The 20,742-nt window shown below is 38.5% G+C and overlaps 1 protein-coding gene and 2 long non-coding RNA genes across 3 annotated transcripts; all 3 read right to left on the minus strand.

The window, feature by feature from the left end:
* Positions 1-12,041: 12,041 nt before the first annotated feature.
* LOC144359658 (uncharacterized) lies at positions 12,042-12,637 on the minus strand. The gene is made up of 2 exons (XR_013422072.2): positions 12,506-12,637; positions 12,042-12,133 (listed from the first exon to the last, which is right to left on the minus strand). It is a non-coding gene; the product is annotated as an uncharacterized LOC144359658 (long non-coding RNA).
* Positions 12,638-13,099: 462 nt separating this feature from the next.
* On the minus strand, positions 13,100-19,468 carry LOC102802076 (uncharacterized). The gene has a single exon (XM_006811588.2). It carries the CDS (start codon positions 19,466-19,468, stop codon positions 13,100-13,102), a length of 6,369 nt encoding a protein of 2,122 aa, XP_006811651.2.
* A 308-nt stretch (positions 19,469-19,776) lies between these two features.
* LOC144349527 (uncharacterized) lies at positions 19,777-20,372 on the minus strand. Its single transcript, XR_013419993.2, has 2 exons — positions 20,241-20,372; positions 19,777-19,868 (listed from the first exon to the last, which is right to left on the minus strand). It is a non-coding gene; the product is annotated as an uncharacterized LOC144349527 (long non-coding RNA).
* Between the last annotated feature and the right edge of the window lie 370 nt (positions 20,373-20,742).

The following is a 20,742-nucleotide window of genomic DNA, read 5'->3' on the forward strand; positions in this document are numbered from 1 at the left end:
TGCATATGGGCAGTGTCTATATAGACGTGGTTGGCTTACATGTAAGCTGCATATGGGCAGTGTCTATATAGACGTGGTTGGCTTACATGTAAGCTGCATATGGGCAGTGTCTATATAGACGTGGTTGGCTTACATGTAAGCTGCATATGGGTAGTGTCTATATAGACATGATTGGCTTGCATGTAAGCTGCATATGGGCAGTGTCTATATAGATATGGTTGGATTGCATGTAAGCTACATATGGACAGTGTCTATATAACATGGTTGGCTTGTATGTAAGCTGCATATGGGCAGTGTCTGTATAGACATGGTTGGCTTACATGTAAGTTGCATATGGGCTGTGTCTATATAGACATGGTTAGCTTACATGTGAGCTGCATATGGACAGTGTCTATATAGACACGGTTGGCTTGCATGTAAGCTGCATATGGGCAGTGTCTATATAGACGTGGTTGGCTTGCATGTAATAATCTGACGAAAAATAGATATAAGTAAAATATAAATAAAAAAGAAAGATTACCATAAACTGTATTGAAACAAATATTTGTAACACTTTAACATATAGACATGGTGTGTAATGCAGGTGAAGTTAGAACTATTGAATGTGTGAAATGAAAACAGCGTGTAATTCATCTTACACTTGAAAATGTGTTCATGTATTTATATATACATGCTTGATTAAAGTGTGTTAGGCTGACATCATAATACTAAGTTGCATACACGCCTCTGTTGTCAATAAATATATAAACGAACAAATAGTTACAAGATATATGAACGAACAAATATTTTTAGTGAGGTATTGTTTGGAAGTAAATTTCAACGGCTGATGGTAACATTTGTCAGTCTTCCGAAACGATGTCGCACACTCTGTGCAGGTTGATTTGAAAACTTCATTTGAACTGAATAATGACTTGCTTATGTCTGGTTATTTAACCTCATACTGCGGGGTCAATACATCCATTACTGGAAAGTTGATGATCTTGCCAAGTTCGGTTTCCGAATGTGGCTTCACGGTCAGTACCATTTTACCCAATGTACTGCTATTCTAACTCGTTGTCTCCATTGTTTGGGAAGGTTGTATGATCTGAAAGTTTTCTCTACCATGCATTTGTGTCATTTAACACAGTATTATATCTGTTTTAGGACAACAAGACTCCACTTCACTATGCAGCACAAAAAGGTTATAATAAATCAGTTGAGGCATTGCTGTCCAAAGGAGCAAAAGTAGAAGTAGTGATTTTTAATAAGCAGTTTGACAAGGACAAGTAACGCACTAATGAAAGCATAAACACGTACAACGTTAAGCTTTGGGACGCTGCAAGTAGGCCAGTCTCACTGGTTCTCACCACAAGGGGTTACGATCCCCCTACCAGTCCCAAAACAGAAATAAAACACACAACAAAGTTTAAAAACTACGTGATAATACCACCAGTTGATTTATTCGTGATGAAATGTGGACATGATTTAAAATGACAGTAGGCGGGTTCAGTGTGAGAAAAAACAATGTTTTATTTGAGATTTGACAGTCACCCGTGACATGACGTGGCGGAGCGTACTCAGGCCACCCAACGTAGCTAACTGGATCTGAAAGTTTACTATACACTATATTCTGTGTCAAGTTTGTAGTTCAGATGGTTATTTATAATTCCCTATTTCCTGTAATATACACATTCGAGCATCTTCCCGCCAATATGAATACCACCACTGATTTGGTTCTTCGGTGTGCTTTAGAAAAAGGTTTCACTAATCTCTCTCGTTTACATTGGTGTAAACGGCTGCGTCCAACTCTTTTTATAGTGTTTGTGGAATACCAAATATATCACTGGCGGTCCATCTTCACCAATTCAGCATATGTCCAAAGGCGAGTTGTCCTCTCTTGTCCCCATCTGTATCAGTATCCCACATTTTGTATTTTATTCCCAAATTACCGTTTACTTTCATAAACGTTCAATATACAGATGTTTTTTGAGAGCAAGTAAAATGCGAACAAATTTCAATCAGCAAATTTACGGTGAGCTGCATTATTTTGCTCAAGATCATATTGATATTGTTTGTAGCCGAAGATGAGCAACACAAAGTGTGCTTGCCGCTTACAATTGTCACCTCGATCTAATAATACTGACACAATTAAACCACCCTGTATGAGACGGAAATTTTGTTTATACACACTTACTCGACCATAAACAATGAATATTATTTTCACTATCGAATATTATTATTACGATATTATTGAATATCTGGTGCAGCCACAACGCTACGATTTACGTGTCACAGTCATTGTGCTTCTTTGTTTATACATTTACAGCATCACTACACTATGGAGTAAATTGGATATATGTATACGTGTTTTGAAACTGACACTGTCACACCGATACAATTTGCAGTTAGTTTGTTTGCCGATTCGAGATGTCTTATTTATCATTGCTATCGAGGGTGTCGAACTGTATGTCTATGAAGCTTTCATAAGCTGGTGTAGAATTTGTGCAACTGTCATATACCACGTTTGCAAGTGACCTTGGTTCATCGTGCATACCAGTGGTATCTCGACCATTATATGATGTGATGTCGATACGTTCGCCGTCACCATCGCACAAGTCGATAAATTGGTCCCTGCTTGTATTAGCCGATTTATAAGAGAAACTATCATCGTAGGGGGTAATACGAATGGTCATCACTAGAATAATTATCTTGTTTATCAACGCTGGTGTTCTACAATCGGAAGGAATTGTGATAAATTACCGCTCATCTAGGCACAACATGTATCATAGTGTGCTGACTTCTACTTGGTATATAACGGTTTCAAAATTGCTGCCCAAAATCGCAATAAGTAGTCAATGGCCAATCGCTGTAATGTGATATTTGTAATATGAACCTGCATACAGAGGTCGATCATGCGTGACTCGGTGTTCAGCAATCGCCTTCTACATTGAAAAGTCACAATGTAGCCAGAGCTAACGAGTTAAATATCATGTGCTAATTTGATGTTTATATTCTCCTATAAATGTGATACTTAGTATTTTATTTAACCATATCATATTACATATGGCGGTTTTTATATTATTTAGTTATATATTTCTCAATTAAACACTTGCACATGGATAAATAAACAAATTAATTAATTTTATTATATTGCAGCTAACTGGAAAAACACACTTATAGACCTGGGAAAATACAATTATTGCACAAATACGGACATTTGACATTAACAACAAAAATATTGATATGATGCCACTCTACCTATTTTTAAAAATCTGATTACAAGAATTAAGGTAATCGTTTAATGGATTTGACATATATGTATACATCGTTTACATTGAACTGAATTTGTTTTATTATTTCATCTTTACCAGCATCATCTTCAGAAAAGGATATGTTTCACTTCGTCGTTAAAGTAGCCAATGAGATATGGGAAAACAAATTTAAAATCATGTCGTGGAGTTTCAAGAAAAGCTCATTCTACAATGAACTGTATGTTGCATGTGATGGTGGTATTAAAAGCAAAAACGAGCAACCTGGTAAGTTGTATTTATAATTATAGTTATATTTATTTAATTTTAAAGCGTTGGTGTAAGTAAACGGTGTCGCGGTGTTTGACACCAGAGTCATCCCGCCGTAGTCATAGATATATGTTTTATCTCGTTTCCACAGTTTCTATGATACTTTTACCGTACATAGCAACACGTATACACAATGCAAATAGTGATAACTCCGATAAGACCGCGATGAAATACCAACATCGATGGTAAATGTTCATATCAACCTATAAAGTATTAAGTAAAATAATTGATCTACAGTCACATTTGGCAAAATAATACTATACTTTACTCATGTATTGAATATCCATCAATTTATTCCCGCTTTGAACAAAAACATCATTGGCATAACGTCGTAGCGTAGCGGGATGTGCGACACACATATCCACTGAGAATGATTATCGTTTTTGTGTCTTGCTTATGTTAAATCATATTATAATGTGTGTCTATCATCTAGATCACAAACTATTCCAACTTTTTAGTAGCATATATTTCTCACTTCTATCTAGGGCTTGATCAAAAGTTATATCTTTTCGCTGCGCATTCATGACAAAAGATATAAATTTAAACCCGACTTACATCGAGTATTTTTCATAATGTGAACAATATCACCGCTTCTTGTGTACTCACAGACTGGTAAAATGCTCTCACCAGCCAACCGAAACCGTATGTTTTTAAAGTTACGCTGCCGGTCAATGGCACCAAAATGAACAGTTAACGTGGTGTTCATTTACTATGAACGTCAATTTCAGTTGCCTAATAAGACTGTCAATGATGTTAAAGGGAGTCTCGTGGTTGAGTTGATAATCTACGTGTTCGGCAGTGAGGACTTTGTGGAAAACATAAAATGTAAGAATATGCGCTACACAATTTCGTTCAACTAAATAGTCAGTCAAAACGACTCCTAAAAAAATTAGTATTATGCCCCAACATTAGGTATGTATTGCCCTCGAAGAGAACTGTCCTCATGCCATCAAAACATAAAACAGTGTTACCCTGCTCGAAAAAGTACACATTGACTACATTGGGTCACACATAATCTTTCCATCTTTCTGAGCCTCAGTGCTTTTCCAAGGTCAAATATTTCATCAAACTCCTGTAGGCACTGTGTCAAAAGAGATTTCACCTAATGTCAATGATTGTCACCAAATGTATTCCTTTCCTATTTGTCTATAGACACATCTAATGGACACACCTAGCTATTTACTGATTTCAATGAAGCATGTATGACTAACAATGACCTTTGCACGTGTTTCATTGACATTAGACGTGTTTTAATGATGTAGGTCCGGGTTTCAATATTAGATACACTAGACGATACATCACTTTCCGTGTTTAAGTCAAGTGGCCCAGTGTTGGGACGACAATATTTTTGAGTTTCCCCATGTTTCTTGGAAGGTTACGAATTAAGAAACTTACTGTGGAATATCTTAGGGGATTATGGGCTGACATGGATCTGGTACTTTTCAAAAGAACGGTGGGAACACATCGAAATACACCGGTACACTACAGCAGTTAGCAATGAAATGTACCTTAATCTTCACTTCATACACAGCGATACAAAGTTAAATTAATAATTCCCTGCTCTTGCAGACCACATTGGTTCTTTGTTTATCATTACCACTGTAAGCGTGCATAACAACGACCATTTTTTGAGCTTTGCACTAATATCGAAAGAAGGTTATGTTTATCTAAGATAATTAAATTTGAAATAAATTATAATCTTGTTTTAGTTGATAATCATGTTCATAAGCTGTACCATAGACAATTCTAACACGATATAGCAGTGATAATATCCTCTGTACAATAAGCTAAAGTATATTCTGATTACAGCAACACAGAAAAACTTGAAAAATAATGTAAAAAATATCAGTCGTTATATACATTAGATGCCATATGTTCACCCCTCCTATTTCATTCAAACAAAGCATATACAGCACGCATGATGATCTGTAAAAACATGTAATTAATTATGCTTCAGCTGAGTTCATTAAATATCATTGCCAACTCGTATACAATACAATCTAATAGGCACACATAGCTATTAACTGGTTTCAATGACGTCTACATGACCCCCAATGACCTCTGCACTGGTTTCATTAACATTACACGGGTTTTAATGAAGTAATCACAGGTTTCAATATGAGATACAATAGGCAATACATCACTTTCCTTGTTCAAGTCAAGTAACGGTGTCTTGAGGAGGAGGCAATAATCTGTTTCTTGAAAGGTTACGAATAAAGAAACTTGAAGAATATCGAATAATGTTATTGGTCCACATTGATCTGGTAGATTCAAAAGAAAAACTGTAGGAACATATCGAATCTCACCTACATTTTAATAGGACGTACACAACAGTAGTCAGCATCTTTTGGTGTACATAATGAGGAAATATGTCTTCATACTGACTTCATACACATTAAAAAGCCAAGGATAGGAATGCCATATGTTCATCATGCCTATTGCATCAAAACAAAGCATATACAGCGCGCATGATAATCTGTAAAATCATATAATTAGTTATGCTTCAGTTAAGTTCATTAATATTTTATGATGGCTGGCGAGGCGTAGAACTGTAAAAAAACTAAAAAATCCCGGATGCAAATAACGAAGTTAGTATTTTCAAGATCAAACTTTCAATTTGAAATATTATGGCCAATTCGTATACAATGTGTATTACAAATATTCATCTCTGAAATTATGTTTCAATTAGGAATATTTCTTTTACTTCTCTAGCTATGATGTATTTTTGTTCTTCTGCCAATTGTTATGAACTGGGTATCTCTAAGAAATGATGATACGCTGGTAATATATTTTCTCTTATAATCTAAATTTAATATTGGTTGACTTCATAATAAATTCATGAGTCACAGCTCATGATAGTGACATCGGAACATACAATTAATATGACAACCGTGACACAACATAATTAACTAATGATTAAGACAGCATACGTATATGCATGTTTTTTTTTGTTTTCATGTGTCCTCTCAAAAAAAATGGCCTCAGCCGTCGGCTTTGTGGCAATAACTGTATACTGAAAAATATCCCCTCAACGCCCCATTTTCATAATTCAATTTGAACAGAAACATTTTTTTTGGGCAATTTCAGAAGACAAGTTTCCGTGTTTCGGCTTACAACGCGCTAATGTTTGTGACATGGTCCATAGACGTAGTCAGTTTAAGGGGCCAGCTCTTGAATATCAGTCGTTATATATAGAAAAAAATGTTTTTGGTCATTGTGCCCATATATTTCACAACTTCATAGCGCCCTCAATTTACTAAGAGGTTCAGCCTGCTAAATTTGTGTACTGTAAAATATTGTATTCAAATAAATGAAAAAAATAAATATTATCTCCTAACAAACCAATTGTTGTGATGTAGTTTTGACCAAAACATTGTTTTTCTCTGTAAGGACTTAGACAAGACAAGTATTCAATCATGTACTCAGGTTTTGTTGCCAGCTCTAGACACTCTAATTATCTAGGCATAATTTTTATTATTATTATTATTATTATTATTATTATTATTATTATTATTATTATTATTATTATTATACATCTGTCTTCGTAACGCCATAAGTTACAGCGTGCCGTAATTTTACGGGGTATGTTCATCCTACCATATAAGAAAATGCGAATTCCAAATATGCAATGAATTCGCGCGTAAGCGTCCTCTAATAATAAAAACAAACATGGCTGCCAACGGGGTTTGACCGGGGTTCGCTGATTCTGTTCAAAACTTTTTGAATTTCGACATTCTCATGATGTATCCTTGGACGAAAAAGATGTATAATAATAAGGTTATTACGAGATTAGCTCAAAGTATGCACTCAGACAGTACGCAGCACATCGACCCCCACTGCGCGTCGGTCAATACTCCAGCTGTACTGTCTTCGTGCATTCTTTGAAGTATCCTCGTAATAACCTCCTATTTTATAGCATTATTTTCACACAAATAATTTCGTGTCCCTATTTTCTGAAGCATTTACATATCTAATACCTCCCGGTTAATAAGTTGAGTTGAAGCAAATATATAAGGCAGAATCTGGTGCGTTCACGCAAAAAAAAGCTGCGCTCTGATTGGTCTGAGTTTTTAAATTGGGCAGCCAAATCAGTCAAATTACTGTAACAGTCAAAGTAACATTGAATCTGATCCTGCGTTCTAAATGTTGACAAAATTGAACAGGACATAGCCACTATCATACATTCATCTTTATTTTACACTTCGGAGTGAATCATTAGGTACCCTGGAGGCAAAGGCAAAAACACAAAAAGCAAAGGAAAAAAATCATCAATAAATTGTGTAGGAATCGATAACAGAAAACAAATATACACGTATACATGTCAGTGACGACGTGTACGTGTCACAAAAACGATGAGATAATACGACCTTGCACCAACAAATTTACAAACGACAAAACTTGTCAGCCATACTGTCACAAAACCTTGGTTATACCAAGTATATTCCAGGTCAGATGTTGAGTCTGTTCTTACCTGATCTTCTTACCTACATAGTTTGTGTGAAGTACTGACAACTCGACTCCGTGTACAGGATATTCTTAAGGTAGGAGCCTAGTCATATTTTTTCAAAAATGTTGGTCATCATTCGCATGACAATTGTCCAATCGCACCATGAAATAGCATTCTTTTGTTTGTTACAGTGACATATTTTGAAAAACTTCTCTTAATATTTTTTATCAAAAATCGCTATTTTTGGAACAATTCTATAGAGCGACATGTTAAAGAAAACTTGTATTTTTGTCACTTAAAACCCAGATTTTTTAAATAATTGACAACAACAAAATACAACCTATCATTAACAATATATATCATTTGTTGAGCGTATGTCACCAGACTACAATTTAAGACATGACGTATTAACACTGTCTAAATCACATATGGTAAAAATGTAATACTGACAAAATGACCACTATCCACTGAAGTACAACCATGATCTCAAAAATGAAGCGAGTCACCCACAACTCTTTTAAGTCAATATTCCTATATTGCTCGGAAAAAAAACAAATTATAGTAAATTGAATAAATTCTGGGTTTTTGAAATCATGAGTAGGCTTCTACCCCTAACGCGAAGTCGTTATTCGTATAGCCAAGTTATCAGACAGTGACTAGGCAAGCCAACGGGTGGAGGATTTCTCTTGAATAAAGATTTACTCGTGTGGTCGAGATTTCCAGCGTGTACTAAGACAATAGATACTGCAGTAAGTTTATGTCAGCCCGGCTAAGCAGCCAAGGAACTGTTTTACCCAAACTAACTGCAAAGTCTTGTGTAAGTTTATGAGTATTGATACACCATCTTAAAATTTGAATAAACATTAATATGTTTTGACATATTTGCGGTACTGTATTGTGGGAAACAGACGGTAAAAGTTCATTACATTGTCCTGTTATTTCTCAACAAGAAGTCGCTGATACAGTGTACCCTGCTCGAGTGTATCTTGTATAACGTTAATCTAAATAGATTATTGAACGCATTTTAAAATTCAATAATCGCAATATTCTTAAAAGAAAGCTCAGAGAAAGACTGCTACGCTGAATACAATAAATATACTAGCAGCAGAACATAACATTTAGGTTCACCCCTTCTGTAAAACAAAGTCTGTAATTTCCTTTATTTCCTTCCATTATAAAATGCCATAATTTAAGTCATACGCAAGTTTGCCCTTACTGAATGTCTGCATGTGAATACAACATTACTTTCACATTAAAAGTATATATATATATATACCAACCACAAAACGACACATTTTCTCCCAAGGAGTATCTCTGTAGGACTCCCAAAGTGTAATTTTATGTAGTCCGTGATATGCCCGAGTGGTTTTACAGGCTCCTGCCGGACATGAAAAATGCAGCTTGGGTGACAAGGTTAATTGCTTTTTAATTACCTGTGGTAAACTGATACTACAGGAACATTACACTTGGTTGCCCCTAACTACTGTAGTGCTACATCTGGATAGCCTGTACTACCATAAATTACAGCTTGGGTAGCTGTGAGTGTTTGACAACTACTTAAATAAACTACTTGGCTGACCGTGAATACCATAGGATGCATGAGGGGTTTTCACCAATTACTAAAATATGCTGTTTGGCTGGCTGTAACTACCATGGGACAACTTTCAGATAACTGATACTGCAAATATATCATATTTGCCTGTACCAAGTAGCTTCACAATGGCTCTGACAGAATGCATATATTTTTGGTTAGGCTCATTATGACATCTAATTACCTGCAAAACACAGTACTGCAGGGGCTCTACAAACGTATAATTGTGTATAGTAGTGATATATATCTTGTATTTTGAGGCTTTATCTTCTATGCTGCAATAATAAAAAAAACATGGTAAGCTTACAAGTCATGTACATGTCTTCTCAGTCTCCTATCAAGACCCTCCACCCTGGGGCCCAATAATCTGTTTTTTCAGACTTTTCTGATTCCCCATCTTCTTCTTCCCCTTGTTCCAACTATGCCGCCTTCTCTGCCACCTCTGACTGCTGTATCATCTCTCCTGCCATGATCCCATTTTTTTCTGGACTCTTGAAGATCATTTTCACTAGTCTGTGTTGTCTTGGGTCTGTCTGGGCAACCTGTGGCCACATGGTGGTAGGGCAGAAAACAGCCCTTGCATAGGTTGATGCTACACTCCTGACATCTGAACACAGTCGATACAGGGCAACCTTTCCTTGTTTTTCTCCCTAACTGAATGCACCATCTGCAGGATGAGCCACGGGAGCGCTGACTATGTACTAAATGGTGGTTTTTGAATGAGCTGACCACAGGTTCAGAATTTCTGGTATGCTGCTTTCGGGATGAAGAACCACCAACCTGTGCCATGCCAGCTTCAATTTGGAAGGTTTTGTGCATTTTCTTTGGATCCACTGATTCTTTGTACAGGATCCAGCTGTTGCATATAGCAGTATCCAGAAGGTAGAAAAAGATATACTTCCACCATTTCTTTGACTGACACTGGGCTGTATAATAGGACCTGAGTTGGTTTGACTTGTCAACTCCACCCATGTACAGATTGTAGTCATAAATTGCTTCTGGGGAAGGTAGAGAGTATGCTACTTTCCTGCCAGTATCTGGTGAGCGCAGAAAACGGGTAATTCTTTGATTCTCGGTTCTATAGCCCTCATAGTATGTTGTCAGTATATTCAGGAGGTTGGCGTCCTTCCATGATATAGCCACCACTGTATCCTTTTGTCTGGATACAAACTGTCCCCTCTCTAAATTTGTTATTGCCTTGTGATTTGAATTTTTCTTGGGGTTGGTACGGAGGGCATTTGGAAATCCCACTCTATCTTGCCTAACGCTGCCAACCACATATATTTCATGATTTTCTAGCAGGTAACTCACCATGTCTACACTGGTATAATAACTGTCAGTGTACAGGACATGATGGCATCCCCTAATGTCAACGATAAGCCTTTCACACAGATCTCTTGTTCTGGACACATCCCTTCTATACTTCTCATGACTACCAGTCATTGACATGATCTCAATCCTGTAGTTGTAGCCTGATTTGCTATCAGCCAAGGCATATATTTTGAATCCCTTAGCATGGGGTTTTCCCTGGATAAAAACTGTAGGTACTCCTCCATAACGACCCTTGTAGCCAACAATAGATTCATCTATGCAAACCTGGCGATGCATGTTGTAACATTCCCGGGAATTGGTGAAGACAGCATCCAGTACTGGCTGTACTTTATACAGAGGCGCTTCTTTTCTCCTTTCTCTGCGTTCTTCATCATTGACTATATTCATTGGGTCAGTTTCTGGGTTGTTACAGTGAAAATACTGCATCAGTTGTTGGTACCTGTTGCGGCTCATAACACTGGCAATGTAGTCATTTCTTATAGCTTGGTAGCTGGACCAGTAGTCTGTTATCTCTGGTTTTGAATCAACACCCATGATGGCAATTATTCCAATCAGTGCACTTATTTCTTCACTGCTAGCTGGAGACCAGAATCTATTCCCTCCATGCTTAGTGATGCACCAGGTTGCATAACTGTTGGTATATACTGTTTCCCAGGTGTATTCTATAAATTTTGCATTGTGGTTACGTAATCTTAACCGTGCCATCTCTTCATCTTCAGATGAAAAACCAACTATTTCACTCCCTGATGAGGAATCTAATGGGGGTGGTGGGGATGGTGAGGACATGTATGAACCATCATCATCGTCAGAAGTACTGTCATGTACCAGGGCATGGCTTACAATTATCCCCTGCATTTCTGGTAGTGGTTGCTCCCTACTTTCTGATGGTGGTGAGTCTATATTTTCTGGTGGCGGTGGGTCTACACTTTCTGCAGATGTGTCATTGCTTGTATCCATCATTTCCTCATTTTCAATGTAGCGTCTATAAACCCATATTCCAGAGCCCTGTGTCTTCTACTGGTAGCTCATGAAAATGTCTATAGATACATATGCCGATTAGCTGGGTCACTCCGTCGTCAATGCGTCTTCCTCACAATAATGAAACAAATGTCTGTAATGATTGATGACAATTTATTTCCTTTAAGTATAGCTCAGTACAACCAAACTTTGCAATGAAGTACGAGTACACATATGATGAACGATTGACTGAAATAGCAAATAAATAAAAGAAACAATAAATATCATGTCTCATCTCTACACTAACACATTTTGGCATTATAAATTGACAATGAGTGGTAGACTGACAGCGCCATCTAGTGGCGAAACAACTGACGTAATGCAGCAAAAAATATATGCAAGAAATCTATCACTAACATATCAAATAATCACTTAGAAATCACTAGACATGCGTAATCTATGAAAATATCATGAGCAAGAATAATGTGAAATCATCAAAGTAAAGTACTAAGTGAACAGGGTTTAAAAGCACATGTTATTGCATCATCGGTAAATAAACATTTCATGCCCTCACGCAAATACATGAATTATCACTCAAAAACGCAATCAAATGTTTCATACCGTATTTGTAGATCTTCCCAAGCACAATCGACCTCAGTATAGTCGTATTTCGGTAGTTTCTGTGTTCATTGAACACGATTTGACGTAAAAGTATTTGAAGATCAATAACTTTACCAGCTCTCAGGCAGCAGATAGTGTCTGTGAGTTCGTTATCTACCACCTCCAAAACAAAGTAATAAATGTAACTCGAACTGTAGGTGGCGCTATACCGTCAGCTAACAAAAGGCACATTTAAGTGAAATATAAGATAGGGCTATAGAGCCTAAAATAACATTTCGGTGACAATGACTAAGTAAAAATAATGAAGCAGAACTTTGGCCATAACATTCCGGCCCCTTAATTGTGAAGATCCTGTCGTAACAATTACACAAAACTTTATAAATGCCAAATTCTAAAATTCTTCTAAACTAAGGTGTTTCTATGGGTCAGCATCAAGTCCCACAAATAGTAAGCCATGCACAAGCAGAAAAGTGACATCAACAATGCAACCCATGTATGCGAACCACGCAGACACGCCGCAATCATTCTCACGGTAGGCAATACACGTACCATCCAACCCAATAACTACAAAGCCGGCCATCGAATTTAGATACTTTATGGCAGTGGCTTGGAATTGTCAGAGACACCTTCTACATCTACTTCCAAAAGTAAGCACAGTTTGTCAACGGGTCGCAATAAAACATTGGCCTTGGTCTTCACTTTTCCCATTCGCACTAGACCTTTCCGGTCCTTCATTATCTCAATAACTTTGCCCATTGGCCATGCATTCCTTGGGACGGAATTATCTGCAATCAAGACAATGTCTCCTACGGCAAGATTCCTTTTAGGTTGTAACCATTTTTGTCTTTCTTGAAGCAGCGGCAAGTATTCCCTCAACCATCTTTTCCAAAACATATCCGCCAGATACTGAACTTGGCGCCATCTACGTCTTGCGTAGATATCATTTCTATCAAAGACTCCAGGTGGTAAGTTTTGGTAAGATTGAAGCAACAATAAGTGGTTAGGTGTCAAGGCTTCTAAGTCATTGGGATCTTCGGATACTGTTGAAATAGGACGTCCATTTATTATGGACTCAACCTCGCAAAGGAGTGTCTGGAGTGCCTCGTCATCCAGGTGAATTGTTTGCTCCTTAAAGAGGGAAAACAAAATTTTCCTTATGGTTCTGATTTGCCTTTCCCATATTCCTCCAAAATGAGAGCCAGCTGGCGGATTAAATTTCCAGTCTATGTCTACCTGGTGGAGTGCACTACTAATCTTTGTATGGTTCCACCTATCGATTTCTGCCTGCAGTTCACGCTTTGCACCAACAAGATTTGTACCGTTATCTGACCGAACAGATTTGACATTGCCCCTCCTAGCTTTAAATCTTCTAAAGGCATTAATGCAGGAGTCTGTATCCAGTGAATGAGCAATTTCCAAATGAACTGCTCGAGAGGCCATACATGTAAATATTACTCCATATCTTTTGACTGTACCACGGCCCCGTTTGACTTCAAGTGGTCCGAAGTAGTCGACACCAGTGTGAGTAAAAGGTGGGTGATCTGGTGTTATCCGCTCTATAGGCAAGTCTGCCATCTTCTGCTCACCCACTTTAGCTCTGTAACTTCGACAGGTAACACAGTTAGACACTATCTTTCTGACCATTGCATTGGCACACATGATCCAGTACTTATGTCGCAGTCTGTTCAACATAGTATTTCTACCAAGGTGTCCCACGCCTTTGTGTACATCTTCTAAAATAAGGTTTGACACTGGGGAATCTTTAGGAAGAATAACTGGGTGCTTTGCACTGTATGATAATATTGAACGCGCTAGGCGTCCACCAACTCTTATGAGTCCATCTTCCATCATCGGGTCTAGTTTGTACAAATGACTAGTACGTTTAATTCTTGGTTGATCTGACGTTAATGCTACTATCTCCTCAGAAAAATGCTGGCATTGAATATAAGCCACAATACATTTTTCTGCGCTTCTCAAATTATCTATTGTAAGATATACTTCATTTACTGCTTTCTTTGCATTCAACATTGCTGCCATCTTTAGCTTTCTCATCTGTTCATTCACCATTTTGTCTCTCTCTTCTGGATCCATTTCATCTTTACTTAAGGCTTGTTTGTACTCTTTACGTTTAGCAACCCATCTTTGCAGGTTACATTTGGCCATCAAAATCCAGGCAACTGATTTCTTCAGTTTCATCCAACTGGAGAAGCGTGCAAAGAGTCCATCGATTTCTGTCTCTGGTCCTTGTCCTTTGAGAATCGCAGAGTTAGCTTCTCTTTTAACCTCAGGATCCCCATCTATGATCGTCATAGGTATTGCATTACATTTAGGCCATTCTAATTCAGGTCTCCAAAGAAAGTCCGGACCATTTAGCCATCTCTCTCTACGTATGGAGTCATTCACCTTGAGACCTCTGGAAGCGTCATCTGCTGGGTTGGACTTTGTGTCCACGTACCTCCATTGTGACATCTGTGAGCCCTCTCTAATGGTGTTAACACGATTAGCTACAAAGGTATGAAAGCGGGTACTTTCATTTGCACAGTAGCGAATGACGGACATGCTGTCTGTCCAGAAGAATGTTTCACTGAATTTGAAGTCTAGCTCTCTCTGTATCATTCTATTCATGCGTACCGAAATAGTGGCTGCAGACAGTTCCATGCGAGGGATAGTTACTTTCTTCAGTGGTGCAACCCTAGACTTACCAACCAAGAGGACACAATGAATCTTTCCTATCTCATTTACTAGGCGTAGATATGACACAATGCCATAGCCAAGCTCGCTGGCATCCGAGAAGTTGTGGATCTGGCAGGACATTATCTTACCAAAACTTGCAGGCTTGAAACACCTAGGTACCGAGATTGTCTCCAGCTGTGGCAGGTCTGATACCCATCTGTGCCATTTCTGCAGGTCTTTAGGTCCAATATCATCATCCCACCCAATACCACGATGACACAAGTTTTGTAGGATGATCTTGCCAGGTAATACAAAAGGAGCAGCTAGTCCTATAGGATCGTAAATAGAGCTTATTACTGACAATATACCTCGTCTTGTAGATGGACGCTCTTGAATGTCTATCCCAAATCCTAGCGTATCAGATTCAACATTCCAATACACACCAAGAGCACGCTGGGTGGGGAGATCATCATAACTCAAATTCAACTGCTTCACATTTTTAGCTTGACTGTCTACAGGAATTGATTTCAAGACCGTATGACTGTTGGTAATCCACTTGGTTAAGTTGAATCCTCCTTTGCGGCAGATACTTATCAGGTCTTGTACAACGGATATTGCCTTCGTCTCGGTATCACAGGATTTGAGGCAGTCATCTACGTAAAAGTTCTTTAGAACAGTATCAATGATTTCCGGCTTGAATTCATCCTTATTAGCTGTAGCAGTCTTGCGTAGCGCTGTATTCGAACAGCTTGGTGACGATACTGCACCAAATAAATGAACCATCATTTTATATACTTCAGGTTTTCTATCAAGTTCGCCATTTGGCCACCAATAAAAACGCAGACAGTCGCTGTCATGTATTGGGACCTTTACTTGATGAAACATAGCCTCTACGTCTGCCATAAGAGCTACTGGTTCTTGCCTGAACCGCAAGAGAACACCAAGTAGGTTGTTAGTCAGATCAGGTCCTTGTAGTAACAAGTCGTTTAAGGATACACCGCACCATTTCGCAGAACAATCGAAGACTACTCGTATCTTGTCTGGTTTCTTAGGGTGGTATACCCCATGGTGAGGTATATACCAGACTCTACCGTCATCTCTATCAAGCACCTCCTGCGGAACCTGAACAGCATAATGCTTTTGAATAATATCCGACATAAACTTTGTGTAGTCAGCATGAAACTTGGGTTCTTTCCTTATTCTCCTTTCAAGTCCTTTAAGTCTCTGCATGGCATAGTCTTTATTATTAGGTAGCCTTGCATCGTCCTTACGAAATGGCAAACCAATCTCATAGTGTCCATCCACATAGCGCATAGAGCTATCTACTTTCTCAATAAACGCTTTGTCCTCTTGAGAGTGTTCTCTCCTATCGTTGATAGAGTGTTCTGGAAAGTCCATGTTGATAGAGCTTCTGACCAATTTATCTAACTGCCTTAGTTCCTCTATCTCTTGTATGGCAATGATTTCAGCTTTATTGACAGTCAAACTATTTTGAACTGTGTCAATCTTATTGTCACCTTCACCACGGACAACATTCCATGCCACCCATCCCAAGAGAGTTCTTGAAGCATGAGGACTCCCACGTGGTCCTGTCAATATTTCTAGTGGAGTATATGCATCGGGTACTCCATTTCCAATAAGTAATCCCACATCCGCGTTCACCTTAGGCAGATCCAGGGCACACATATGTGGCCATTTAGTAACATCTTCTGTAGTAGGCATGTGGTGGCGCGAAACAGGCATTTTGTGTTTAGTGTAGACTTTTGGTAGCTTCACTGTGTTTTCACCACCTAAATCACTCACTTCAAGGCCTTTGAGAATATAGGTGCTCATAGTATGAGGGACACCCATTGTGTCAAGAGTAATCTTTGCTCTATCACCATTTACTCCCAATTTTCGCATTATGTCTTCAGTGCAAAAGGATACACTACTGCCCGGGTCAAGGAAAGCATATGTTTCCAAGGCTATACCACTATTCTTAGCCTTTACCAATACTGGGATTATTGCCATAGTACACTCACTGTTACCAGCCCCTGTTTGACCACTCAATTCTTTGTTCACATTTACACATGCGGTAGTGGCTTTCTGGTTGCCATATTTATTTGGCGATACGTCTTCTGTTTGTTGACAACTCCGTCTGTAATTATCATCATGTAAGATAGTGGGGTGATGTCCTTTACACTGTATGCATACTGCCTTAGAGCGACAATTCTTGCTTTGATGTCCTGGCTTTAAACAGCCAAAACAAACTCCTTTATTTCTTAAGAAATTTAACTTGACATCACGAGATTCTTTTGTCAAGTTATCACATTTTTCCATAATATGACTGGCACTTTTGCAATAAGCACACGGTTTCTCAAATGCTACATGTATCTTAGTGTACTGGCTAGTGACTCTTGTCTCATTCTGAGCTTGGTCTCCTACTGAACCACCTTGAATTGGTCCACCGCATTCAGCTTTGGTCTCTGGTTTAACATTTTTGACATCTGTTGCAAAGCTTCCCCTTGTTTTCTTAGATTGTGTCCGTATCTTTGAGCCTTTACCTGAATTGCTTTCATCGTGCAAAGCCTTCCTTCCATATAATGGGTTGTTTGCCTGTTCAGATTCGGCTTTCACAAAGTCCACAAATTTTTTGAAAGTGACTGGCTTCCCATTCTGCCTAGCATCATATACTCGGCTTCTCCATTTCCCGTGAAGATAGTATGGAAGCTTACCAACAAGTACTTTCATGTGGTCATGATATTCCATTGACTGCATGGCTTCAATGCTTTGTGTTGCGTACTCGCACTCACGCAGAAATATGGCAAACTCATCAAGTGCTTTAGCATCGTCTGCTTTGATAACTGGCCAGTTTTTTGCCTTTTCTAGATATGCGCTAGCAATCATTTGTACATCACCATACCTTCTCTCAAGCTCTTTACATGCGGCTGGATATCCTTGTTCTGCATCGAGATAACTGTAACCTGTTACTATCTTGTTTGCCTCCCCATAAGTGTACTGCTCGAGGTAGTTCATTTTCTCTTCAATGTCATCAGTAACCAATCCTATTCTAGCATTAAACTGGCGAACAAATTTTTTATATTCTATACAGTTGCCTCCAAATTTCTTGATGTCAGACTGTGGCTTTTTCAATTCTTTCACCACCGCCAGAATATCTTCATTAGACGACCGACTACCTGCAGCAGAGGGCCCATAGCTAGCATCACCCACGCGCTCAAAACCGCAACGCAACCCACGCGCATCGCGCACACAGGTCCCACCGACATCACCATCAATATGTGCAGGAAGTACTGCAGTCGGACTCAATACTGGCCCAATATTACACTCTCCTAAACTAGTGTCCTTATTAGAACTAAACATATTATCAACAACCCCAATATAACTAGGTGTTTTATACATACGGTTTGACTGACATCTAGATAGCTGCTCATTATGTGCTACATCACTTTGCCTTTGAGAAATGTCAATGTCATGCAATCTTTGATCTTGCTCGAATTCATTAGTTTCTAACTCAACCAGAACCTTTCGTCGTGCATCTGACACAGCGATTTCGGTTTCCAACTCCAACTCTTCTTCTCTTATTTTGAGTTGCATCTTTGCTTGCTCTTCTTTCATTCTACGTTGCAGTCTAGTTTGATCTTCTTGTCTCCTTGCATTCTCTGCTTCAATTCTAAGCTGTAGAATCGCTTGTTCTTCTTCAATTTGAAGTTGTTCAATCGCCTGTCTTTCCCGTTCTAATGCTTGTTTTTGCTTCAACTTTGCTACTCTAGCTAACAGTTCAGCCTTTCTTTGATCCTCTTTAGCTCTTGCCATGGTCAATGAGCTCAAGCGTGTTGAGGTACTGCTAGTATGGGATTTCTGTGAATGACTTGAAGGTGTTTTACTAGTTTGTGAAACGCTGTCCTCTGGCCTCACATTTGCATCAAGCAATCTTCGCGCTTCACACTCTTCACGTCTTATCCATGCCCTTGCACTGGCTCCCACACTTTCAAAATGTTCACTTTGTGGTCTGAACCAACCTTCATGTTTAAGTTGGTCCTCTGGTGATAACAGTTGCTTGTATTCATCGTGGGTAATGAGGAATTCCTCGTATAACACCATCCACTTGGTATAGGCTTGCCTTAATGATTTCAAGTCCGTCAGTGGGTCTCTCATTAAAACCAGGATAGAATCAGTTTCTTTATTCAGCTGCTTACATATAGAAGTGCAGTTCCTTTGTTTGACCTCAGTGAAATATTCTTTGGCCCTTTCAGTTTGCACTCTCGTTCGCTTAGCAAACATTTCCTCCATCTTGTCAGTTTGCAGTTGACTTATCCGTAATTACTAGTTGTGTATCAGGTGTATTGCTGACTGAGATTACTATCAACCAACACTTCAGTACACTTAACACGTATGTCAAAGAATAACTGCCCTGGAAACTCAACGGAGGTTGATCAAATACGTCAATGTAAATGTAAATGTAGCGTCTATAAACCCATATTCCAGAGCCCTGTGTCTTCTACTGGTAGCTCATGAAAATGTCTATAGATACATATGCCGATTAGCTGGGTCACTCCGTCGTCAATGCGTCTTCCTCACAATAATGAAACAAATGTCTGTAATGATTGATGACAATTTATTTCCTTTAAGTATAGCTCAGTACAACCAAACTTTGCAATGAAGTACGAGTACACATATGATGAACGATTGACTGAAATAGCAAATAAATAAAAGAAACAATAAATATCATGTCTCATCTCTACACTAACACATTTTGGCATTATAAATTGACAATGAGTGGTAGACTGACAGCGCCATCTAGTGGCGAAACAACTGACGTAATGCAGCAAAAAATATATGCAAGAAATCTATCACTAACATATCAAATAATCACTTAGAAATCACTAGACATGCGTAATCTATGAAAATATCATGAGCAAGAATAATGTGAAATCATCAAAGTAAAGTACTAAGTGAACAGGGTTTAAAAGCACATGTTATTGCATCATCGGTAAATAAACATTTCATGCCCTCACGCAAATACATGAATTATCACTCAAAAACGCAATCAAATGTTTCATACCGTATTTGTAGATCTTCCCAAGCACAATCGACCTCAGTATAGTCGTATTTCGGTAGTTTCTGTGTTCATTGAACACGATTTGACGTAAAAGTATTTGAAGATCAATAACTTTACCAGCTCTCAGGCAGCAGATAGTGTCTGTGAGTTCGTTATCTACCACCTCCAAAACAAAGTAATAAATGTAACTCGAACTGTAGGTGGCGCTATACCGTCAGCTAACAAAAGGCACATTTAAGTGAAATATAAGATAGGGCTATAGAGCCTAAAATAACATTTCGGTGACAATGACTAAGTAAAAATAATGAAGCAGAACTTTGGCCATAACATTCAATGTCACTAACAATTGCATCTTTTTCAATATCCCCTTTTTTCTGCTGTTTTTGTCGCACTTTCCCAGACCTGGTTGTTGAAGGCTCTGTAAGGAGAAGCTTTTCTGCATCAGTAAGCTGCAAGGAGGACATGCTTCATGCAAGTGGCTCACAGTTGGACCAATTCCTGTAAT

The sequence above is a fragment of the Saccoglossus kowalevskii genome, chromosome 20, assembly GCF_978046115.1.
Source record: "Saccoglossus kowalevskii chromosome 20, keSacKowa6.1, whole genome shotgun sequence".
Classification (NCBI taxonomy): domain Eukaryota; kingdom Metazoa; phylum Hemichordata; class Enteropneusta; family Harrimaniidae; genus Saccoglossus; species Saccoglossus kowalevskii.